The sequence below is a fragment of the Kogia breviceps genome, chromosome 9 (assembly GCF_026419965.1).
Source record: "Kogia breviceps isolate mKogBre1 chromosome 9, mKogBre1 haplotype 1, whole genome shotgun sequence".
Taxonomy (NCBI): Eukaryota; Metazoa; Chordata; class Mammalia; order Artiodactyla; family Physeteridae; genus Kogia; species Kogia breviceps.
Window position 1 is genome coordinate 22,260,539 of NC_081318.1, and position 26,486 is coordinate 22,287,024.

Sequence of the window (26,486 nt, forward strand, 5' to 3'; positions counted from 1 at the left end):
ACATGTGGGAATGCCAATCCCATCAGGTATGCAACCAGCATGCCAATTTCTTTGTTTCACCAGCAAGCAGTGTAGCCTGTAACGGTCCCAAAGGTATCCTGGGAGGTAGGTATTACTCCCCTGGGAGGGGTTGCAAGTATGGTTGAGGTCTTTGGGCCCAGGCCAAGTACTTCAACTCTGTCCTAAGCTGGAAGAGGGCAAGGGTCAGCCCTCCACTCAGAGGCTAACGTGCTCCTTCCCTGGCACATTCCACTGCCAGGTAGAACAACATCAAATTGTTATCAGAACTGCAGAGAATTATCACTGCATGGGGCCTGTGGATCTGTGGGTTCACTGCCTCAGGAGCAGTTCCATTTCTGGGGGCTCAGGGAAGACACCCAGGACTGGACTGGATTGGGCAGAATTATTTCCTTAAACATCTGGAAGTGCATGTCATTTAGGGAATGAAGGTAAATGAAGCCGAGGAAGAGAGCCAAGGCCCAAATCCCAGAAGCAATGTCATGAGACAGGTCTGAGGGGAGGGTGCTGGGCTCTGAGCAGGAAACCAGGCTGAGAGCTGAGGGTGAGGGGATGAAGAGCTAATTGGTGTGAGACTGAAGGAGAGGATGGATTCAGCATGAAGGTGGGGAGGCAGGGTCCAGAGGGTTTTAGCTCAGAGAGGGCCAGGCTGCTTAATACCCAAATACCCATCTAATTGCCGGGGAAGGGAGGCTGGGGGCAGGGGACTGACCAAGCACAGGGGCACCTAAGACACTAACTAGCCCTAAGCCAGCCACACTTAACTATCTGGGACTCCCACTGACTCTGTAGGGACTAAAAGATTTTTAGAACACATACAGGGTTAAAAATAAGACATCCAACAAATGGAAGTTCACAAGAGCACTCCTAACTTCATGAAAAATAAGATTAATCAGTGGAAGTAGGAACTTTTAAAGAAAAGAATCAGAATTTCTTCTCTTACAAACAAAGCTTGAACCTCTTAGCAATCAGAGCTCTGATTGCAAGGATCTTACTCAAGTGCCTGGAGAGTCTTTTATTGCCAAGAATGGGAGAGCTATAGCACTTCAGAGGGCAGAATTACACAGAATTCAGCTCAGCTCTAAATCGGCCCAGACAAAGACCAGAGACAATTTTCAGGCTGAAGGCAGAATCAGGTTTTTTGTTTCTTAGGGGGAGAATTTTTTTTTATTAAGATATAAAATCAATTCATAGTCCCTGAAGCAAGTTTGCAAAATGTACAAAGTGTAAAGAATAAAACAAATATCTCCATTCCATAATCCAGAGATGGTTTACATTTTAAATATTTTTTGGTCCATTTTTTTGTGTGTGTGGATACCTATGTTTTTCTCCACACAAATCAGGATTCTGTTAAATAAAAAATTCTTTCCAGCTCTTCCCTTTGCTCCATCAGGAACAGTTAGTTCTCCATTACCTTAATTATTCCTTGAAACATATTTTTTAATGGTTCCATAAAATGACTCATTATGAATATGCCATCATTTCTTTTAATCATTTTAAACTAATGATCAATTAGATTGTTTCAATTTTTCATCATTTAAAATAAGATTCCAATAAATACCTGTGTGTGTAATCTTTGTGCATCTCCCTTATTAGGAAGAATCCTCAGCATATTAAAATTTGAGGGCCCACTCTTGCATTACTTTTCATTTCTTTTCACACTACCAATGTATAAGCATGCTTGTTTCATGAATCATTAGCCAACACTTAGCATTATCATTAAAAAAAGAGAGAAAACAAAAAACCTTTTTCTATTCATTAGTTGAAAAATGGGATCTAGTTGTTTCATTTTGTGTTTCTTTCCTTATTAGTCAGACATTTCTTCATAAGTTTATCACACGCTTTTCTTCTACGAATTATCATTTTGTGTCATTTACGTACTTTTCATATTGGCGATAAGAACCTTGCTTTAATTTTGATGCAGTTTTGCTATAGCAAGACCCAAAAGGAATCCTGAAGAGAAACTCACGATGTTGAAAGCCTTTTGACTTATAGCTTTAAGCTTTCCAAGGATTCCACTGAGGCAAAATATGAAGGAAATGGGAGGCTCTTCTAGTCTCTCAAGGTGTAGCCCTTGGATCCTATGCATCAGAATCAAGGGTGGCAGCTGGGGAAGATGCATTTAAATTACAGATTCCTGAATTCCCACCCCAGACACAAAGAGTCAGCATCTCTGACAATTGGACCCAAGAAGCCACATTCCTATAATATCTCTGATTGCTTTATATGCAGCCCAAATTTGACAATCACAATGACTACTGAGGCAAAGAAACCTGATATTCCCATAGGCTCTGGAACAAAAGGGAGCCAACCATAGAGAGAAGTGACTCCAAACATTGATAAATGGAAGTTGAGCTTCCAGCTCTTTGGGCTGTTGGGTCTTGTATTTTCTGTTCTTTTGATTTCTTGACCTCCATTGTACTTTAAGTTGATTAATGCATTATCACTCATCTATTCAGTCCCCGAGTTAGAAAAATTATAACCATCCTTGGCATCTTCCTATTCCTTGCACTCCTTATCTCTTCTCATATATATAACAACTGTTCATTTTACCTCCAAATGTCTTTAAATCTCTTTACCTGTTTCTCACCACCCCTTAGTTTCATACCTATTATCTCCCTCTCTGCTCTCCTTTCTCCTGTTTATTCTACCCATAATCTGTATCATCACCCGACCCCGACTCTGCACCAGGTAAGCATACATTCTAAGTTGTAATGTGTCTAGAAGCCGTGGTTGCTATGCAAAACCTTCTAAATATCCGCCACCCCCTTCTAATTTTCTGCAGTCTCTAAACGCTTCCTTATTCTAGTGGAGGGGAGAGGAACTGGGAATTTCAGAGAGTTGAAGGATTGGAGAACACAGGGAAGTTAAAACAAAACTCAGGAGGCATGAACTTGCCAAGAGACAGCTGTGATCCTTGAGGTCAAGCGGCTCTGACTGACAACACGATTCAAGATTTGACCTGAAGGGTGGGTTTCTGAGGAGTCTGAGAGGACAAGGGCATGTCAGGCCATGTTGTTGAATGGGTCATCTGCACAGACCCTGAAGCAGCTCAGATGTATGCTATTATTCATAAGCAGAGAGCCAGCCACTATGAACAGCTCAGGGTAACCTTTCTCCATTCCTGGAAAAAAAACTTAGAGCAAAGGGCAAAGGGTTACTGTATTGTTCCCCCCATGTAAAAGGAAATAATAATTTTGATGGATTTGGCGGGACATTTTGGAGCCAAGTCAAACTGTGTGTGTGATTGTTTTGTAAAGGTGCTAGGACTTAATTTTCAGATCTGGAATAAGAACAGGTGGTGGGTGATGGCAGGAGTCACGATGGTTTCCATGACAACGGGACTGGGTCTTAGTCATCCTCCCATCCTCCACAAAACCTACTGCAGCTTTTCTCATAAGGTGCTTATTAAATATTTGTTAAATGAATGATGAATCACAGAATGATGTGTGTGCTTTGCAATTAAGGCTGCCGTTCTGTTGCTAGCTAAAAGCTTTTACAGCAACAATAATTACTGTATTTCCACATGATATTTTGCATAATTTGCATATTAACCTGAAAATAATAAACTACAGATTCTCATCCCTGCTGAACAACAATGTCCCATATCTATCCCTGTTGTGGAAGAAGTATCCAGATGTTTGGCTAAAACGGCCTTAAAGGGGGATGGCCGTGCGCGGTATTCGTGCTTCCACATTAGCTAGAAACACTTGTTTTTTTCCACATTTTCCAGCCCCTCCCCCCTCGAGCTCTCCGCAGCCGCCCACGCGCAGTCGGCAGCCTGCCCCTCCCCCCGCCGCGCCCCTCTTCCCGCGCTGAAGCTGGCGTCCGCGGGCCCAGCGGAGAGCCCAAAGGACCTCGGCAGCCCGCGTCCCGCGTTGCCCTTGGCAACCATTGAGTGGCGTCTCACTCTCCCTTGACCCCGCAATGAGAGTAAACAGGGCATCCATTGGCTGTCAGGGGAAGGCAGGCCAATCGGAGAAGAGGTTGTAGGGAGGCGGCTGAGCTGGGTTGTGGGAGTAGGAAGCTAGGGTTAGAGGCTACCGGTGAGGCTAGAACCACGAGCGTGGTCGGTTGGAGCAAATATGTCTGTCCGGAGGCACATTGGGAATCCTGAGGTGAGGGCCAGGTCCGGATCGGAGAATCGGAGGGGGCGGGCGCACCGGAAAAGGCTCCACGTGGGCAGGGAACAGTAGCCTTCGACTTCCGCCCTCCGGAAGGCGGGAAGCGGCGGCGTGAGGAGGGGTCTGGATGGGGGAGGAATGAGGGGCGGGTCTGGGGGACTCCGAGCCTGGGCAGCCTGGCCACCGTCCCGCACAGGCGTACTGTATTTGTCGCTCAGGGGAGCAAAGTGCATGAAGACACAAGTTCCTTCCCTCAAAGGGCTTACAGTCTAGGCGTGGCAGTTACAAAATATAAGTAACATGTGGATGAAGCCCAAAACGCTAAAGGAACAAAATCAAAGGACCCATCATTTCTGTTTATTAGGGTACAGAAAGAGGAGGAATAAGCAGACCAAGCCATTTGGAAAGGACGCAAAATATGACATTAGTTTTACCCTCTGCTGGATTAAGACGTTTTACTTTTTTGTCTATTTCACCTCCAGTGCCCTGCTGCATATGTGGTCATTTCATCTCAACAAATGTTTACTGGATTTCTAAGGTGCAGGGAGTGCTAGAAATACAAAGAGATAAGACAAGTGCTTTTAGTCCTTTAATAAGTTCAGTCTAGTGAGGAAGACTTATAAACAAAATTTGAGTTCAATGTGGTTGGGAAACAGGATGTTAGGGGAGCACAGAAGAAAGCTAGGACTCAACCGAGGGAGTGGGAGAAGTTTCCTGGAGATGTTCTGAAATCCCAAGTTACTAACCAGGTGAAGAAGCATCCCAGGTAGAGAGAACATCTTGAGCCAAGTTTAGGAGGTGAGAACCATGAAAGTGGACAGTTCCTTGTAGAGAGGCAGGAGTCAAGTCTGGAAGGGCCTTCTTTGCCTTGCCAGCGTTCTTAGCCTTTATAGTGAACAGGAGTTGCAACGTGTCTCATCTCAGGATGGATGCCTGTGAGCTTTGCTGAGAAAGTTGTGAGGCTGAGTTTAGGCTCTGTAGGGGAGTGCCACGATGGATTATAATGTCTACCGTGGATGTCGGGGAGGTATGTGTGGAGAATAGTGGTTTGACCACTGTGTATTTATTTTGTCTGCTGGTCAGAATTTGAGAAGCTTTGGAGTTTTAAGTAGCCGAGTTTGCATGGTCAGATGTGCATTTTAGGTAGTGCTTGTAGCCACATTGTGGCGAATGGATTTGAGGAGTCCAGAACTGGGGACAGGGAGATTGGTTAGGTGGTTATTATGATATGGACTTAAAGTAAGGCCATGGAACTAGGGACAGAGAGAAATACTTAGGGGATAAAATCATCATGACTTAATAATGAGCTTTGAGAAATGAGAGTGTGATGGATGACTTAGGTTTCCAGCTTGGGCTACGCATTGGTGCTGATGCCGTTAATGAGATCAGAAATATGGGAGAGAAAGGAGAAATAGTCTTAGGAGTGTAGGAGTAGAAGAGCTGGGTTGCCCTGTGCGGTTGTCCATTTGTGCTCTGGATAAAGATGTTCAGCTCACTCTCTTGTTTTCATGGGGCACAATTACCAGTAGTTTCTTGAGAAAGAGTGCATAAGAAATAAATATTTTAAATTTATGTCTACGACATTAGGCATGTCTAAAAATGTTATTATTCTACCTTCATATTTATTTGCCTGAGAGTTTGGTTAAGTATAGAATTCTTGGTTGGAAATCATCAGCATATTGAAAACATTGCATTGTGTCTTCTACTATTCAGTTTTTGTTGTGGAGAAGTTCAAAGCCATTGTGTTCCATTGTATGCGACTTGATTGTTCCTTTCTGGAAGCTTGTAGAATTTTCTGTGTCACCAGTGTTATTATGTTTCACAAAAAATTCCTTGTTATGTGTCTATTTTCACTTAACTTTGTGGGCGCCAGAAATTCATGTCCTTTCTATTCCGCAAAATTTTTAAAAATTGTTTGTTGTTGACTTTCTTCCTCAATTTTCTCCATCCTCTCTTTCTTGAATTCATTATTCTGATGTTGCTTCTATATGACTGGTTCCCTAATTTTCTTAAATTTTATCTCCTGTTTTCCAGATCTTTGTCTTTTTGTTGTCTTTGAGAGATTTAACTTTATCTTCCAATCCCTCTATTGAGTTTTTAATTTCTGCCATCATGTTTTTAATTCTTAAGAACTGTGTTTTGGACTCTGACGTCCTTTTAAAAAAACTTTATTTTGAAATAAATATAAATTCACAGGAAGTTGCAAAAATAGTACAAAGTGGCCCCATGTACCCTTCACCCAATGACTATATTTTATGTAAATATAGTACAATATAAAAACCAGGAATCTGACATTTGTACAATGTGTGTATAGTTTGAGGCTATTTTATCACGTGTAAATTTGATATAATCAAGATTTGCAAGTGTGTCAATTTACAATCAAGATAGAGAACTATTCCTTCACCACAGATATCTCCCTCAGGCTCCCCCTTACTAGTCACATCCACTTTCCTCCCCCTCACCATCCTAACCCGTGGCAACCATTAATGTGTCCTCTTATTTCTGTAATTTTGTCATTTTGAAAATGTTACATAAATGGAATCATACAGTATGTGACCTTCTGAGACTGGCTTTTTTCACTCCAATAATGTCCTTAAGATGCATCCGGGCTTCCCTGGTGGCGCAGTGGTTGAGAATCCGCCTGCCGATGCAGGAGACACGGGTTCGTGCCCGGGTCCGGGAAGATCCCACATGCCGCGGAGCGGCTGGGCCCGTGAGCCATGGCCGCTGAGCATGCGCGTCTGGAGCCTGTGCTCCGCAACGGGAGAGGCCACAACAATGAGAGGCCCGCGTACCACAAAAAAAAAAAAAAAAAAAGATGCATCCAAGTTGTTGCCTGTAGCAATAGTTCATTCCTTTTTATTGCTGATTAGTATTCTGTGGTATGGATGTAAAACAGTTTGTTTAACCATTCAACTATTGTAGGATATTTTGGGTGTTTTCTGTTTGGGGCATTACAAATAGAGATTTGAACTTTGGGGTACAGTTCTTTGTATGGACATTAGTTTTCATTTCTCTGGGATAGATGCCCAGGAGTGCAGTTGCTGTGTTGTATGGTAAGCTTATATTTAGTTTTTTAAGAAACTGTCAAACCATTTTCCAGAATGGCTATACCATTTTACATTCCCAGCACCAGTGTATGAGAGATCCAGTGTTTGCACATTCTTGGCAACATTTAATACTGTAAATAATTTTTATTTTAGTTGTTTTAATAGGTGTGTAGTGACATCTCATCATGGTCTTAATTTACATTTTCCTAGTTGATACTGAGGTTGAACATCTTACATCTTCTCATGTGCTTATTTACCCTCCATATATCCTCTTTGGTAAAATATGTCATTATGTCTTTTGCCTAATTTCTTATTGGATTTTTTTTTCCACAGTTGAGTTTTTCCTATGACTGTAAATATTGATTACTGCCAGAGCAGTGATCAGTAGGGTTACATTTTCTTTCTTATTGCTTGTTGTTTTTCCTGGAGTTTCTATCTTTATTTTTATTCTCTACTATTTATAAATTTTTATAAATAATGTCTATATCATTATTTATCATTTTTTGCATAGTTATCTTTTCCAAAACTTTCTCTATGCATTTGCATATGTGTGTGTGTAGAGAGAGAGAGAGAGTTGTATTTTGGGATTTTGTTTTACACAAATGTTATAACATTGTTCATATGGTTCTTTAACTTGCTTTTTTCACTTAATATGTCTTGGACATCTTTCTGTGTCAGAAAAATATACCTCAACTTAATTATTTTCTTTTAACTCTTACCTAAGTACTTGGTATAATTGTAGAGCAAAAATTTTTTATATCTTTTTGCTTGTTTTATATACGTATTTATTTATTTTTGATAATGGCATGACAGAAATAATTCACATAGCATAAATCCACCTGTTTAAAGTGTGCAATTCAGTGGTTTTAGTATATTCACAGAGTTGTGCAGTCATCACTAAAATCAATTTTAGAACATTTTCATCAGCCCCAAAAGAAATCTTGTAGCCTGTAGCCATCACTCCCCTGTCCTCTCATGTCTCTCCCATTCCCCCACCCCTCAGTCTTGGCAACCATTGATAATACTTTTTGTCTCTGTGGATTTGCCTGTTCTCTACAATTCATGTAAATTGAATTATGCAAAATCTGGTCTTATGTGACTAGCATCTTTCATAATGTTTTAAAGGTTCATGCATGTTGTATTATGCTTCAGTATTTCACTCCCTTTTATTATTGAATAATATTCCTTTGCATGGATATACCACATTTTATTCATGCATTCTTTTATTGATGGACATTTGGGTTATTTCCACTTTGGGGCTATTATGAAAGATGCTACTATGAATATTCATACAGGCATACCTAGTTTTATTGCATTTTGCAGATACTACATTTCACAGATACTGCATTTTTCACAAATTGAAGGTTTGTGCAACTCTATCAAGCAAGTCTGTTGGCGCCATTTTCCCAATAGCATCTGCTCACTTTGTGTCTCTGTGTCACATTTTGGTAATTACCACAATATTTCAAACTGTTCAATTATTATTATATTTGTTATGATGATCAGTGACCTTTGATGTTACTACTATGACTTGCTGAAAGCTCAGATGGTGGTTAGCATATTTTAGTAAGAAAGTTTTTTTTTTTTTTTTTGCGGTATGCGGGCCTCTCACTGCTGTGGCCTCTCCCGTTGCGGAGCACAGGCTCCGGACGCGCAGGCCTAGCGGCCATGGCTCACGGGCTTACTTGCTCCGCGGCATGTGGGATCTTCCCGGACCAGGGCACGAACCCGTGTCCCCTGCATCAGCAGGCGGATTCTTAACCACTGCGCCACCAGGGAAGCCCAGAAAGTATTTTTTAATTAAGATACATATATTGTTTTTAGACATAATAGACTACGGTTTAGTATAAACATAACTTTTTTTTTTTTTTGTGGTACGCGGGCCTCTCACTGTTATGGCCTCTCCCGCTGCGGAGCACAGGCTCCAGATGCGCAGACCCAGTGGCCATGGGCCACGCGCCTAGCCGCTCTGCGGCATGTGGGATCCTCCCAGACTGGGGCACGAACCCGTGCCCCCTACATCGGCAGGCGGACTCTTAACCACTGCGCCACCAGGGAAGCCCTAAACATAACTTTTATATGCACTGGGAAACCAAAAGATTTGTGTGACTCAGTTTATCACAAAAATCACTTTATTGGGGTGGTCTGGAACAGAACCCATGATATCTCTGAGATATGCCTGTATAAGTTTTTGTGTGGATATGTTTTCTAATGATAATTTTTTAAAATATGTTTTCTCCCTACATAGTCTCAGTTTCCTCCATATTGCTATTTTTCTTTTTGTTTTGTTGGTGATGTTTTTATTTGTCAGCTTGGACTGCCATTACAAAATACCACAGAATGGGTGACTTAAACTACAGAAATTCATTTCTCATAGTTTTGGAAGCTGGGAAGTCCAAGATCAAGGTGCTGGCTGATTTGGTTTCTGGTGAAAACTCTCTCCTGGCTTGTGGATGGCCACTTTCATGCTATGTGTTTGGATGACCTCTTCTTTCAGTGTGCAATTGAGGGAAGAGAATGAGCTCTTTGGTGTCTATTTTAATAGGGACACTAATCCTATGGGATTTGGGCCACACCCTTATGACATCATTTAACCTTAATTACCTCCCAAAGAGGTGCAGTCCTATCTCAATACAGTCACATTGAGAGTTAGAGCTTCAACATACAAATTTGGAGGGGACATAATTCAGTCCATACATAGAAATGTTCTCAAACTTCTTTTAATCTTAAATTGTTAATCATTGTTTTTGAGTAGGAGACTTAAAAAGGTGATTGAGATCTCTGTATATTTGGGAGGAGTTTGCTGATGTGAGCTTAATTACCAGAAGATCTCAGTGGGCCATGATTTGGGGACTCCCTTTCCCAAATCTGTATCTTCAGCTCTTTCCTCTCAGGCTGGTCATTTTCTCCAGAGAACTCCTCCCCTCTCCTGAGAGAAAAGACCTAGTTGAATTCCTGGAAGAATTAAGGTTAGGGGCTAAATTTCAACATTAGTATGCATCATTCACCTAATACCCCTGTTTTGTTTTCAGTAATGATATCCTTTCCCTGTGTCTAGAGACACCCCCCAGTCCAGAAACCCTTTCCAGGGATAAATCTATAGATACCTGCTATGGTGGGGGAAGGGCAATCACCTAGTGGCACAGAGGGAGAAGGTTTTGGAGATCCAGTAGCTTCTCATTCAGCCTTCAACCAATATTGCTTATTTCAGTCACTCCTTTTACTCCCACTTCTGGAGGTTCCTGGGGCTGCCAATTCCTGAGCGTTTTAGGAATTTTTCTTGTCTTTCCCTTCGATTTTCTTGAGTCCATCAAGTCATTTTCACTTGTTGATGTGCTTTCTAGACTTCAGAAATCACTTGTTATCACTTCTCCCACTCTTTCTTTCTTTTTGGACTTTGTGTCTGTAAAATAGTATCCTTTTAATGAGGTTTTACTGAGGTTTTGGAAGGAAATGAAATTAGATGCATTTGTTCAATATGCTGTCTTCACCCAGTAGGCCATGACCTGTAATTATTTTATTTGCTTGTTTATTTTTGGCATACTTAGAGGAAGATAAGATAGGACCTTGTCTGTACTGTGCCACTTCCTGGCACACAATAATTGTTCCTTAAATATTTGTTAAATGAGTAAATGAATATATCTGAGCTGGGAGAAGTCAAGGCTAGAGTTCACTATTTGGAAATTAGAAGCATGTAAATGGAATTAAACCTAAATGGCCGACAGAGAACCTATAGATTAAGAAGATGGAATCCTGGGGAACACAGTGTTTAAGTGGCTGACAGAAGAATTGTCCATGTGTGATTGGAGCATTAGGAGAGAGAGCTGTTAGTGAAGCCAAGTGAAAGCTGAAGGTGGGACTATATAACAGTGTACAGAAAGGTCAGGTAAGTTAGAGACTGAAAAGCAGCCATTATATTTAGCAATTAGGGGATCTCTGACATTGCCTAGCTCCTACAGGAGCCACAGTAGAATGATGGGGACAGTAGCCGCATTGCAATGGATGGAGGAGTAAGTTGCAGTTACTCAGTGTAGTTTTTGTTTTTTTGTTTTCTCCCAAGGAGCTTAGCTAGAGGGAACTCCCTGGTGGTCCAGTGGTTAAGACTCCACGCTCCCACTGCAGGGGGCATGGGTTCGATCCCTAGTGGGGGATCTAAGATCCCATGTGTCGTGCGGTGCGGCAAAAAAAAAAAAAAAAAAAAACGAGCTTAGTTAAGAAGTAAAAAAGGTGGGTTGGCATTCCAATTATATATTGGTTTCTCATGAGTCTCCCCCATATTTAGTGGCTTAAAACAACAATAGTCATTTATTTATTATCACTTACAGTTCTGGAGGTTGACTAGGCTCAGCTAGGCAATTACTTGGGCTCTCTCATGTGGTTTTGCAGACAGAAACTGGGTCTAGAGTTATCTTGAAAGTTTCTTCATTCACATTAGGCTGCTGATATAGTCTGTTGGCTGGGAACTCAGCTGGTGCTGTCAGCCGTATCACCTACAAATGGCCTTTTCCATGTGACTTGGCCTTCCTTGTAGCTTGAGCTGGGTTCCAAGAACAAGTGTCCCGAAAGAACCAGGTGGAAGCCATATTGTCTTTTATGATCTAGACTCAGAAGTCGTATGGCATCACTTCCATCAGTCACAGGCCCGTCCAGATTCAAGGGGAGGGAACATAGGCCCCCACCCCTCATTGGGAGGAGTGTCAACATCACAGTGTGAGTGGTTGGGAAGTTCTGTTGTGGCCATCTTGAAAACTACAGTCAGCCCCAGGTGGTAGCTGCTGGCAGAGTAGGGGCTGCTGCACACGCAAACATGGGTCAAGGTTGGTGTCTGAGATCGGTAGGACTGGTCCAGATTAAAACTCCCATAAAAAAAATATCTTTTAAAGTTGACACCTAGTCCCTTCATTTTATTGACATCCTCTTTATACAAATGAGAGAAGTAGAGAAATTTTGAACAAAATATATAATGGAATTTTGTTTAAGTCCTTAAATGTAAATCTTACTACACACGTTGCAATTTCAATGTGAACCACCTTGTGAGTTCCATTTTAAAAGAAGTGGGAAGTCAGAAAAGCTCATTCATTTTTGAATGACTTGTGCTTCAGACAATCTCCCTCATTTTCTTAGTGATTTTCCTTCAGAAAAATCCCACTGTTGACTTCTCATTCTTCTCCCTTTCCTGCAACATCCATGTATTCACAAAGCCCGGTCTCACTTTGCATATATTAGTAATCTACCAAAATACTCCTTTGATTGTGTGGCTCATATCTCAGTGTTTCTGATATCTTCCATTGTCTTCAGGGCCTAGTCCAGACCCTCAGCCTAAATTCAGGGATCTCCACCTGGTGCCTATGTATCCATGTCCAACCTTACAGCACAGGATTCCATACACCCACCGTTCTTAACGTTTTGGGGTTATAGAGCCCTTTGAAAATTTGGTGAAAGTCAAGGACCCTTTCCCTAGAAAAATGTACATATACTCAAAGTTTTCCATACAGTTTCATGGGACTCATGGACCCCCTAAAGCCCATCAGTGGACCCCATGTTCAGAACCCCTGCCTGAATGAGGCTGCACATTAAAGTGTTTAAGAGTTCAATCTTGGGCTTCCCTGGTGGCGCAGTGGTTGAGAGTCCGCCTGCCGATGCAGGGGATGCGGGTTCGTGCCCCGGTCCGGGAAGATCCCACATGCCGCGGAGCGGCTGGGCCCGTGAGCCATGGCCGCTGCGCCTGCGCGTCCGGAGCCTGTGCTCCGCAACGGGAGAGGCCACAACAGTGAGAGGCCCGCGTACAGCAAAAAAAAAAAAAAAAAAAAGTTCAATCTCTAGAGCCAGACTGCCCAGTTTAATTCCAGGTTCTACCACTCTTACCAGCTAACCTCAGGAAATCACTCCACCTGTCTACGTCTGCTTCCTAGTATACAGAATGAGGATGGCCTTGCTATTATAATTTCCTCCACTTAGAATACTTTCTCCATCCCTTTTCCCCATCATTTTATCCACAGAAGCTCAACCCTTAAAACACAGCTGCAGCACCATTTCTTCCACGCAGTCTCTCTTACCACCCACAGTGTGAGAGCTACCTTTTTGTTTCAGGTTCCTCGAGCCCTCGATGTCTGTGCTGCCCACTGGGCACTAGCACGCACAATGCGTGTTGCTCAGCTCTCAAAACCGTTTCCATCCATTTGGTGTACTTATTGTTCTCACACTGGTGCAAGGCCTTGTAGCAGGTACAGAGGTAGAGCCTCTGTCCCAAGTGCAGGCAGTGAGGAGTGTTAATGGTACAAAGTGCTGTGACGGTCCAGGCAGGGCAGAGATTTCTATCTGACTGGGCCCCCCAGAGGAGGAATCTTCCTGGAAGATGTGTTTGTGCTGGGTCTTAAAAGCCAACTAGAGGTTAAAGAGCAGGGATGGGGTGGGTAGACAGGGAGGGCATTATCTTTTGACCCTCCCTAGAGATGTAAGCCCCCAAAGGGCTTCTGTCGTTTGGGGTTGCTTTCAGAGAGCCTGTACGAGTACCACAAACATGAACTTTCTCAACTTTCTCCCTTCTCCTGTTGAACATCATCATGACCACCTATCTTATTTCATTATCTTAAATATACGTCCAAAGCTGCACCTTCCACCTGGGCTCTGGGCCTCATCCTTTCCCGCTCCCTTGTTTTCATACCTGCCTGCCTCATTTCCAACCTCTTATCCAGCCCATTAGCTTATAAACATCCTCAAATCTCTCCTTTCTTCAAACAACAAAAACTATTCCTTAGCAACTCTGAAGGGACAAAAAAGACCATCTGGCTACTCTGCCCCCTCCTCATAACACTCAGCCTGCTGTTTTTGCTTCTGCTCCTGTCAGTTTACTGAAACTGCATCCAGCGGGGTCATCGGCAGCGTCCTGGTGCATTCAATCCAAATTCACTTTTCTGTTTTCTCTTCCCTGACCTGCATTCTTGTTCGCTGGTTCATATTTGACCTCTTGTTCTCTGACTTGACAGCATTGATCACTGTTGACCATTTTCTTCTTCCTGAAACTCTTCTTCTTTAATTCTCATGACCCACTTTCTTCTGGCCTCTTGCAAGTTTCACCCACAGTGCTTTTCTCCACCTGACGGTAAATGTTGGATTTCTTTTTTTCTCAGTCTATACACTCTCCAATGGTGATTGTGTCCATTCCCATGGCTTCCCCCAAATCTTGTTTTTTCTAGTCCAGAAATCTCTCCTGATCTCCAGACCCCCCAGATAGCCAGCGTACCACTTCCGTTTTGGATAACCCACAGATGCCTTATATTCAAAATGCCCCAAACAGAACACATCATGTTTTTCAATATATGCTTCCTCCATAAGTCCCTTTTTTTGGGGAATGGTACCACTGTCCTTCCCCTGTTACACTAGTCAGTTTTAAAGATTTTATATCTTAAAGACTTCTTAAAACTGTCTCCCTCTCCTCATCTCTACTGCTGCTTTCTTAGGACCACAGATCCTCTGAGCACAACCTCTTACCTGATCTTTGTGCCTCCATTCTTGACTGTGATCCTGTTAGTGCTCCAGAGTGCTGCCAGAGTGATCTTTCTAAAATGGAAATAGAATCCCATCCCTTCTCCCTAACCACCTTCAGTGACTCCCATCACCTACACCAGGCTTCCTCAACTTCAGCACCATTGACATTTGGGGAGAGCTAATTCTTTTTTTGGGAGTTGGGGGCCTTCCTGACATTGTAGAATGTTTAGCAGCATCCCTGGCCTCTACTTACTTGATGTCAGTAGCACGCCCACCATCCAGTTCTGATGACCTAAAACGTCTCCAGACATTGACAGGTGTCCCCATGAGTTGGGAGAGCAAAATTGCCCATTGGATCTACAGGATCTACAGTGATCTACAGGATAAAATCTAGGTTTCTTAGCATGGATACAAGGCCCTTTGTGTTCTGCCCCTGCCTGCCCCTTCAGCCTCATTTGACCCTATATTGCCCACTATCCCCCAGGTCTGTCAGTTACCAGGAACCCTGTAGCTTCCACCCACCACTCCTTTAACTTGACTAACTTTCTCAGCCCTCGGATTTCAGCTCGGAAGTCACCCCTCAGGAAATAGTTCCTGACTCTTTTAGTCTGGATTGGGTGCCAATCTCACATGCTCCTGTTGCACCCCCTGATTCCCTCTGCTTGTTCATCATGCAGTGTGACGTCTGTTCACTTGTCTCCCTTCCCAGCATCAGCGAGAGCTGGATGGGAAGGACTGTGTTTTGTTACCTCGGTGTCCTTAGCACGGTGGCTTATTCCTAGCAGGCATCCAGTAAATGTCGACTGAATGAATTGTTGGTGCTCAATAAGGCTTTGTTGAATGAATGAATAGTCCTCCTTGAAACAGCTGCTTTTCTCAGCTCTTTCACTTTCCACCATTCCATCCTGTTTATGTAATTGAAAAAAAGCGAGTTGGTCAGTAGGTCAAGAAACAGTCACCCCCGAAGCAAGGATTTTAAGGATAAAGTCTGGCAGTTCCATAAACTCTGTGGGGCACTGCGTAGAGTGGAGCACAAATAGTTTTACGTTATGGTTGGTACCAGGAAGTCAGGAACGGGAATTTGGACCAAAATGGGAAAATGGGAAAGAAACACTACATTTTTGTACTGTAGCATATGGATTTCTCATTAGTCTACGTAAGGGAAAACCGGGGGTGGGAAGGGCTCAGCGACTGCAGCTGTCCACACTCTCTCCCCCCATCGTTCTGCTGCCACCACACCTGGTCCCCAGAGACACCCTCACTTCTTAGCTATGTTGGCTGAGGTATGGACAAATCCCCTTGGTTCAGCAGAGACTAGCCTGGAATCTTTCAAAGGAGCTTTGCTAGGAAACTAGTGGGAAAAACAAAACAAAAGTAAAAACAGGAAACAGCATATAGAAATTATAAAAATACAGAGAGGAGTTATAAAAATAAAGAGGAAGGAAGGAAAATTAAAGACAGAGAAAAAAGAAAATCCCTTAGCTTAAGATAACTAAATTCTAGTTTTAGCTTTCCTAAATTTACCAGGCAAATGTTTTCTCCTGGGTTTTTTGTTTGTCTTTTTGTTTTTGTTTTGTTTTGCCACAATATTGCCTCCCTCTGAAGAACTCATCCTACAGTCCCCCTTTTCAGTCTTTGAGTATTTTCCTTTTCTCACTTAAGAATCCTCTCTTTCTTCATCTACGAGGGAGTTGGAATTGGCATTGGTCACTTTCTCTTACCGATGGCGGGTTACTGATCAGAAGGAGAAAGGAGCTTTGAAGCCTTTCTCTGAGGATAAAGTAGCTCAGGGGTTCTGCTTCTGAGGACCAATGCTAAGCGTCCATGACAAAGGTTTTACTTGCCTGGGGTGAAATGAAAAACACAGACAATATCAATGAGTTCTTTAGTAGCACTAAAGGACTGACCTTTTTATTCTGGGATATTTTTTTTCTTTCTTACTTTTTAAGTATTAAAATAGCAGATGGTAGTTGTGAGGTTTTGCTTTGTTTTTGATGTCCTTGTCAAAATTAAATGTTGATAATTCTCTGTAGGTACCCCAGTTTTTAAAAATTCTTCCTGGTCTCTGAAATCCAGAACTCTGACCAGTAGATATTCTGTAAGACATTGAAGTGTACCCTATTTTTTTAATGCTTTGTGGGTGCTTTGAAAAGGTATTTTAATATGTAAATTTATTTTTCAATCCTCCAACAGGACGTGCTGTAGTTAACTATGTTTTCAAGGGCAAGTGATACAGGTTTTAAAGTTTGATGTTCTGTTCTAAGGAACTATGTAGTTGCTGTAATATAATCCTCATTCTAGATATTCATTTATTGGTTGAATATCACTAAATATGCCCACCATGTGCTAGGTACTGGGTGAAAACAAATTTGAGTAAGTTATTGTCCCTGCCTTCAAGGAAATTCTAGACTAGGGAAGAAGGTCAAGGTGTGAACAATAGTACAAGGTATCAGTACTCTAGGAACCAGAGAGAAAGTACCTAATTCCACCTTGGACAGCTTTATAGGGGAAGTGAAGTGTTGCCCATGGACAAGTTGAGGAAAGACATTCTGGGCAGACATTTGCTAAGACTGGAACCTGAGTGAGTGTGGCATATTTGGGGAACATTGGGGCAGCTTCAACTTGGGAACATGTGGGAGAGTGGCAGAAGATGAAGCTGGAAGGGTATTGCCCAGTTTTAATTTCCTTTTTTTCCACGGCTGCCTGTTACTGAACATATGCTTTTCATACTTGTCATCCAGAAAAAAGTCTGAGCAAGAAAACTGTCTTTTGTAATGTTTTTATTCATTAGCCTTCCCTCACTCAATGCCTTTTGAAAATTCCACTAAAACTTAATATGGGTAAATGCCTCGTACTTGGGTTCGGAGTTTACTCCCAGAGCGTAGGACAGGGGAGACCTGACACAGCAGTTTGCTGACCATAAACTTTCCTTGAGCCCATGATACGCCCCAGCTGCCCCGAGAGCAGATGCCATCGTGGTGACATCTGTGGAGCATCAGACTCAAGGCAAGCAGCGGGTCCTGGCCTGGCAACATCTGGGCACTATTCTCAGATCTGCGTGCCACTTGTTAGGGCACATGTGGATAAAGTCTAGAGGGTATCCGAGAAGATGGCCTACAAACCATCATATAAAGAGTAAAATTAGAAAGAACAAGAGAGCTGCCTTTAGTTATTTTAATGGATTGCTTGAGGCAGGATGGAATGGCTTATTCTGGGTTGTACCAGTGGACTGGATGGAAATTAGATCAATTTTGACTCAGTGTTGGAAATAATTTTTAAGAGCTTTTTTTCCTAATTACATAGCGCTATGAGATTATTTTGACAAAATATGGAAATGTTTTGACAGAAACATGGTAGCCATCTTCACCCGTGGAGACACTGTAGTGTGAAATGTCCTATTTGAAGGAACGGTTGGACCTCTAGAGCTCCTTCCATCTTTAAATCCAATGAAATTTTAGCATTTGTTCTAATTTTTAAAGTATCTTATCTCTTTCCCAACTTTGCCCCCCTTACCCTTACATTAACCCAATTATTTGTGAATTTTTTTATTTTTTAGTATCTGACCAAAAGGATACCACAAAACCCAAGGTATCAGCATGTCAAGTCAAGACTAGACACTGGTAAGTAAAGACTAGAAAATAAAAACTTTTAAAAAATCTAATAGCCAATCATTGACAAAAAACAATGTGTCATGCCTGGTATAAATCATAGCTAAAAGTTTCTTATTGTCTTGGCTGATGTTTTTCTGAGCTCAGGACTTATCTTTGAAAGCTATTTTTCAGATTATCATTAAAAATCTCCATTCACATAACTGAGCTTACTATAAATTGAGAAACTGATAAAAACAGTGTTTAATAAGTTCCAGGACTGAGGCTAATAAATATCAGGACGTCAACCTCTATTTTGGAACACCTTAAGTATCTTCCTTAAAACTGGGATCAATAGATTATACTTGTGCATGTTTGTTCAATTCCATATTTGCAGAGTACAACTACATGCAAAGTTATGGGCTACAGGACATGTAAAGATGAGTGTGAATTGTGATTTTTGTAATCAAAGAGCTTAGATTCAAGTGGAGTCAGACAGACTTGAATGAGTAACTAAAATACCAGGCAAAATTAAATTAGTGCTGCAATTCAGGTAAAATGAAATTTAAGATTGCATTACTGCTTATTTCCATGCTGTTGACATTTTTCAATGTCATGATGAAAACTATTCCCCAGATCCCTGGTGGATTTTCAGTCTTGTGAGATTTTGGGTGGTTGTTTAGTTTTTTTCAACATCTTAAAGTCTGCTGTGGAAAATCCATCCTATTAAGATGGTTTTGCTAGTGGATAGGGGTACCACATGCCTTTAGCAATACTGAATTTTCTACCAGTAACCTCAAGACAACTGAGAAAATAAACTGGGATGTTGACTTTGTTTAAATCTCATTCATTTTGTCTTTCTCTTTCTCCAGTCTCCTTCAAAATTATTGTCTTCTGTTATGCATGTTTCCCCAAATAAAATAGACTTAAATTAATGTTTTAAATGAACCACATTTGCAGATACTATTTCTTGGGACCTTTCTTTCAAACATTTTTGTGATGTATAAATATTTCTCCTTGCAAATATCCTGTTTGATGGGAGGTAAAAAATGTTATCTCTGTCTTTGAGGAGGAGGAAATTTTAGTCCAGAGATTATGTGATTTACCTGGAGTTCAATAAAGGAGATAGAACTAGGATTTGTGTGCAGGATGAGGAAGTCAATGTTGGAGACCTGGTGTGAAGTCCTGGGTACTGTCACTTCGGCCACACTGTCCCAGTGCTTCCTCCAGCCTCATTTCTTCTATCACAAATGCCTTCAGCTCCTGCCTCTCTGCCTGTCTCCCTTTATTTGCAACTGTGACCCACCTTTCTGGAATAAGTTATTCTGAGAGGGAAGTACTTTGATTTAAAATACCATATTTTCTCTGAGCAGTACGGACAACGTTTTAAAGACTGCTTAATGCATTTATTTTGGAACCTTCTTAAAATTAAAATTTGTAAGCGCTGAAGTCTTTTTCAGATATATAGATTTGTCTATATATAGCTTCATATTTTTTTTTTCTCCTGGAAGTTGAATTGAGTTTTGTGAATGAAAATTGATTTCCTTCCCTTCAATTCCTCAGTTCATAACCAAAGTTTGACTCAATAATGGTACCTGAAATTAATTTCAATTTTTTGGAAATTGAGATATTTCTGTCTGCTTTTTATAATACAAAGTAATTGGGCTTCCCTGGTGGTGCAGTGGTTGAGAATCCGCCTGCCGATGCAGGGGATGCGGGTTCGTGCCCTGGTCCGGGAAGATCCCACATGCCGCGGAGAGGCTGGGCTCGTGAGCCATGGCCGCTGAGCCTGCGCGTCCGGAGCCTGTGCTGCGCAATGGGAGAGGCCACAACAGTGAGAGGCCCGTGTACCACAAAAAAAAAAAAAAAAAAGTAATTGCCTATCTCCTTTTATATTTTGAGGTTTGTAATCTAGTATTTTTGCTAATTAAACTTTTTATTTTGAGGTAATTGTAGATTCACATGGAATTGTAAGAAATAAAACAGAGATTCCTTGTACCCTTTACCCAGTTTCCAATAGTAACATCTTGCAAAACTGTGCTGTGCTATCCCAACCATGATATTGACATTGATAAATACAGTCTGGCTACAGAACATTTCCATGACCGCAGGGATCCCTCATATCCACTTTCCACTCTCACCTGTGCCTTAACCCGTGGCTACCACTAATCTGTTCTCCATTTCTATAGTTTTGTCTTTCACAAATGCTATATAAATGGAATCACGCAATATATAAGTTCTTGAATTGGATTTTTCCGTCAGCAAGTTCTCTGGAGATTCTTCCAGGTTGTTGCACATATTAGTAGTTCATTCCTTTTTATTCCTGAGTAGTATTCCATGGTGTATTCCATACATGCACCACAGTTTAACCATTTTCCTGTTGAAGGACATTTGAATTGTTTCCCCTTTTTGATTATCACAAGTAAAGGTACTATAAACATTTGTGTACAGATTTTAGTGTGAAAATAAGTCTTCATTTCTCTGGGATTAGTGCCTAGAAGTGCAATTTCTAGATTGTATGGCAGTTGCATTTGTAGTTTTTTAAGAAACTGCCAAACTGTTTTCCAGAGTGGTTGGACCATTTTACATTCCCACCAGCAGTGTATGAGTGATCCAGTTTCTCCACATCCTCACCAGCATTTGGTGGTGTTGCCATTTTAAATTTCAGCCATTCCGGTAGGTGTGTAGTAGCATATTATTGCCTTTGTGATTTGCACTTCCCTAATGACTTATGATGTTGAATATCTCTTCCTGTGCTTGTTTGCCATTGGTGTATCTGTATACCTTCTTCAGTGAAATGTCTGTTCATGTTTTTTGCCTGTGTTCTAATTTGTTTGCTTTTTAATTGTTGAATTTTGAGTGTTCTTTATATATCCTAGCTACTAGTCCTTTGTTGGATACATGGTTTGCAAATAGTTTCTGCCAGTCTGTAGCCTGTCTTTTCATCCTCCTAACAGGGTCTTTCAAAGAGCAAAAGTTTTCAGTTTGGGTGAAGTCCAGTGTATCAGTGTTTCCTTTTATGGATCATGCTTTTGTTGTCAAGTCTAAGAACTCTTTGCCTAGCCTAGGTATCAAAGATTTTCTATATGCTTTTTTCTAAAAGTTTTATATTTTAGGTTTTACATTTAAGTCCATGATTCATTTTGGTTTAGGTTTTACATTTAAGTCCATGATACATTTCTGTATAAGATGTGCAACTTAGATTGAGATTAATTTTTTGATTGTGGATATCCAGTTGCTCTAGCACCATTTATTAAAAAGGTTACCTTTCCTCCATTGAATTGGTGTGTTCACCTTTGTCAGAAACAAGTTGGGCATACTTACGTGCATCTATTTCTGGGTTCTGTATTCTGTTCCATTGATTTATGTGTCTATCCCTCTGCCAATACCACGGTCTTGATTACTGTAGCTATATAATAAATTGGATACTTAAAATTGGTTAGACTGATTAGTCCCACTTTATTTTTCTTTACAAAATTATTTTAGCTACTCTAATTCCTTTGCCTTTCCATGTAAATTTTAGAAAAATCTTGTTTACATTTACAAAGAAATATTGCTGTACCTTTTTTTTGGTATTTATTTTATTTATCTCTTTTTTTTGGCTGCATTGTGTCTTTGTTGCTGTGCACAGGCTTTCTCTAGTTGTTTCTTTCATCAGCATTGTATAGTTTTCAGCATATAAATCCTATACATGTTTTGTTAGATTTACACATAAGTATTTACTTTTTTTGAGCAATTTTAAATGGTACTGTATTTTTAATTTTGGCGTCCATGTGTTCATTGCTAGCGTATAGAAATATAGCTTATTTTTAATATTTATCTTGTATCCTGAGACCTTGCTAACTCACTTATTAGGTAAAGGAGAAATTTTTTTCATAGATTCCTTGGGCTTTTCTATGTAGACAATCATGTCATCTAAAAAAAGGCAGTTTTATTTCTTCCTTTCCAGTCTGTATGTGTTTATTTCCTTTTATTGCCTTACTGTACTGGCTAGAACCTCCAGAACTATGTTAAATAAGAGTGCTTAGAGCGAACATCCTTGTCTTTACCCCAAACTTAGTGGGAAAGTATTCAGTTTTTCATGATTAAGGATAATGTTAGTTGTATCAGGTTGAGGAAGTTTCCTCCTGTTCCTATTTTTCTGGGAGTTTCTATCCTGAATGACTATTGAATTTTATTGATTGCTTTTACCACATCAGTTGATATAATCATATGTTTTTTTTCTTTAGCTTGATAATATAGATTACTTTGATTGATTTTTAAATATTGTACTAGTTTTGTATCTATAGAGTAAAACTCACTCATGGTGTATAATTCTTATTATATGTTGCTGAATTCAATTTATTATTTAATTACAGATTTTTGTGTTTATATTCATGAGGGACATTGGTTTGTAGTTTGGGGTTTGTTTTTTGGATTGTCTTTGCCTGGTTTTAGTATCATTATAATATTGGTCTCATAAAATGAGTTGGGAAATGTTCCCTCCTGTTTTCTGGAAGAGATTGTATATTATTGGTGTTAATTCTTTCTTAAACATTTGGTAGAATTGTCCAGTAAAACCATTGAGCCTGGAGATTTCTTTTTTGAGAGTTTTTAAATTTTGAATTTAATTTTTTGATAGTTATGGGGCTATTCAAATTGTTTGTTTCATATTGGATGAGTTGTGGGTTTGTGTTTTTAGAGGAAGTAGTACATTTCATCCAAGTTTTCAAATTTATGTGTGTAGAGTTGTTTGTAGTGTTCCCTTATTATCCTTCTAAAGTCTGTAATATCTGAAGTGATAGCCCATGTTTCATTCCTGATGTTGGTAATTTGTGTCTTTTCTCTTTTTTTTCTTCACTACAGGTTTGTCCTTTTTATTGATCCTTTCAAAGAACCAGCTTTTGGTTTCATCAATTTTCTCTTTGTTTTTCTGTTTTAAATTTTACTGATTTTGCTTTTATCTTTATTTCCTTCTTTCTCCTTATTTTGCTCTTGTTTCTAGATTCGTGAGGTAGGAGTTTAGATGATTGATTTAAGAGTTTTTCTCTTTTTTAATGCTTATAGTTGGTGCTGTAGATTTCTCTCAGCACTGATTTAGCTGTGTCTCACAAATTTTGATATGTTGAATTTTCATTTTCATTTAGTTCAGTGTATCTTTTTATCTCCCTTAAGACTTCCTCTTTGATCCATGGATTATTTAGACATGTGTTGTTGTTGTTTTATACATTTATTTATTTATTTATTTTTGGCTGTGTTAGGTCTTCGTTGCTGCTCACTGGCTCTTCTCTAGTTGCAGTGAGCGGGGGCTACTCTTTGCTGCAGTGTGCAGGCTTCTCATCGTGGTGGTTTCTCTCGTTGTAGAGCATAGGCTCTAGGCATGTGGGCTTCAGTAGTTGTGGCTCACGGGCTCTAGAGCTCAGGCTCAGTAGTTGTGGTGCATGGGCTTAGTTGCTCTGTGGCATGTGGGATCTTCCCGGACCAGGACTCGAACCTGTGTCCCCTGCATTGGTAGGTGGATTCTTAACCATTGTGCCACCAGGGAAGTCCCGTATGTTGTTTAGTTACAAGTGTTTGGAGATTTTCCTGTCATCTTTCTGTTATTGACTTCCAGTTTGATTCCATTGTGGTTGGAGAATGTACTCTGTATATTTTAACTTTTTAAAATGTATTGATGTTCATTTTATTGCCCAGGATATGGTCTATCTTGGTATATGTTCCATGGGCACTTAAAAAGAAGCATAGTTTTGCTTAGTGTGTTCTTTGTTTTGTCCTGATAGTCCGAGACTCCTTTTATCTTTTCCTTTCTAATTAGAGAACTTCCTTTAGCCATTCTTTAGGATAGGTCTGCTGGTGACAAATTCTCTTAGTTTTCATTCATCTGAGACTGTCTTGATTTCCTTTCATTCCTGAAGAGTATCTTCTCTAGGTATAGGATTCCGGGTTGGCAGTTCTTTTCTTTCAGCACTTGAAAAATATTGTGCTACTTTCTTCTGGCCACCTGATTTCTGATGAGAAATCTCCTGTTATTCAAACTGTTTTTCCCATATGAGTAAGGTGTCATTTATCTCTTGCTGCTTTCAAGATTTTTTTTTCTTTAGTTTTCAGAAGTTTAACTATGATATATCTTGGTGTGGATTTCTTTGGTTCTGTCCTGTTTGGAGTTTACTCAGCTTCTATATAAATCTGAAGTTCATGTCACTTGCCAAATTTGAAAAGTTTTCAGCAATTATATTTTGAGTACATTTTCAGCCCCAGCTTCTTTCTCCTCTTTCTGGTACTTTGATGGCCTCTCATCACAGTCCAACAAAGATGGAAATCAAGGCTCCCCATCTGGCCTTTGCTGGCAGTTAAGGGTAGGACATAGCTTTTCTGTGGAATGTGGCTGGAAAAAGGCAGTTATTACCTAATAGTTTTCTGTCTTGCTGTCCTTTGGCTGGAGACAGCAGGCTTTTGTTAGGGACATTTTTGGTCTATTCGTTGGTATTTCTGGGTTTCTGGCTTCTTCAGCTCCAAGTCTAGTGTATATGAGGCAAAAAACAAACAAAACAGAAAACACCCAGGTAACTCAACCATTATGTCATTCCTCAGGTCCTGAGGTCCCTAACCAGTCTGCCTTCCTCTCTCTACCTATTAGAGTCTTCTTATGTTTGTTTTATGTCTAATGTACAGGATTTTAAAAAATTGAAGTATAGTTGGTTTATAATGTTGTGTTAGTTTCTGGTATACAGCAAAGTGACTTTTTTATATATATACTATATATTCTTTTTCAGATTCTTTTCCATTATAGGTTATTACAAGATATTGAATATAGTTCCCTGTGCAATACAGTAGGACCTTGTTGTTTATCTATTTTATATATAGTGGTGTGTATCTGATAATACCAAACTCTTAATTTATCCCATCTAGGATTGTTTTTTCATTCAATCTTTTTTTATAATTGGTGTGTTTTCTTAAATTGAGATAAAATTTACATATCATAAAATTCAACCTTTAAAAATATACAATTCAGACATTTTTAGTACATTCACAAGGTTGTGAAACCGTCACCACTATCTAATTGCAGAATTTTTTTGTCATCCCATAAAGAAATCCCATACCCAAAGTAAACATTTCCCATTCCTTACTTTTACCAGTTCCTGGTAATCACTAATCTATTTTTTGTATCTATGAGTTTGCCTCTTCTGAACATTTCATATAAATGGAATCATACAATATCTGACCTTTTGTGTCTGGCTTCTTTCACTTAGCATAATGTTTTCAAGGCTCATCATTGTTGTAGCATGTATCAATACTTTATTCCATTTTATTGCCAAACAATATTCTTTTATATAGCTATTTCACATTTTGTTTATCTACTTATCATTTGATAGATGTTTGGTTTGTTTACACTTTTTGGCCATAATGCTGTTAAAACATTAGTGTACAAGTTTTTGTGTGAACATACATTTTCAGTTCTCTTGGTTGATGTACCTAGGAGTTGAACTGTTGGTCAGACGTTAACTCTGTGTTTAATTTTTTGAGGAACTGCCAAACTGTGTTCCAAAGGAGCTGCACTTTACATTCCCACCAGCAGTGTAGGAGGGCTCTTTTTTTCTCCACATCCTCAACAACGCTTGTTATTGTCCATCATTTTGATTATAGTCATCTTCGTGGGTGTGAAGTGGTATCTCATTGTGGTTTTCATTTGCATTTCCCTAATGAGTAATGATGTTGAGTACCTTTTAATGTGCTTATTGGCTTTTATATATCTCCTGTGGAGAAATGGCTATTCGTATCATTGGTTTTTTAGTTGGGTTATTTGTCTTTTTATTATTGAGTTATACGAGTTCTTTTATATACTCTGGATAGTAGACACTTATCAGGAGTATAATTTGCAAATATTTTCTCCCATTTAGCGGGTTGTCCAGGGATTTTGTTGTACTTAGCTGGAGGAGTAGAGAAAAGTACATCTACCTCATATTCCTGGAAGCAGAAGTCTCCCAAACTAGTTTTATAATGCCTTTGGAAGGGCCAGAGTATTCTTCATTGCTTAAAACAACATATTTTAAAGTCAGTGTGTGAGAAATCTAATTCTAGTGTTCGGTTTTTTGTTTGTTTCAGATTTAGAAATTATTTTAAAGTCAGTTTAAGGGAAAGATTTTAATTTTTTTTCTATTTATTTTGTGACTTACCTCCCTGTGTATTCAGTACAGTGACCTGTGGGTTATGAGCCAGGATACAGATCCCTTTAACCCTCT

General features: G+C 40.1%; 1 protein-coding gene across 8 annotated transcripts in view; it reads left to right on the plus strand.

Annotated features, from left to right (window-relative positions):
* Positions 1 to 3,991: 3,991 nt before the first annotated feature.
* The window catches only part of CEP41 (centrosomal protein 41), a 48,652-nt gene continuing 26,157 nt past the window's right edge, over positions 3,992 to 26,486 (plus strand). For 4 of the 8 annotated variants that reach the window (XM_059074078.2, XM_059074081.2, XM_067042149.1 and 1 more), the window contains exons 1-2: positions 4,032 to 4,136; positions 18,237 to 18,300. In XM_059074078.2, coding sequence (XP_058930061.1) covers positions 4,104 to 4,136; positions 18,237 to 18,300 — 97 coding nt within the window. In that variant the 5' untranslated portion in view covers positions 4,032 to 4,103. Of the gene's footprint in view, positions 4,137 to 18,236; positions 18,301 to 20,835; positions 20,944 to 26,486 lie in introns of all 8 variants that reach the window. The other 4 variants (XM_067042152.1, XM_067042153.1, XM_067042151.1 and 1 more) reach the window with 4 other exon arrangements.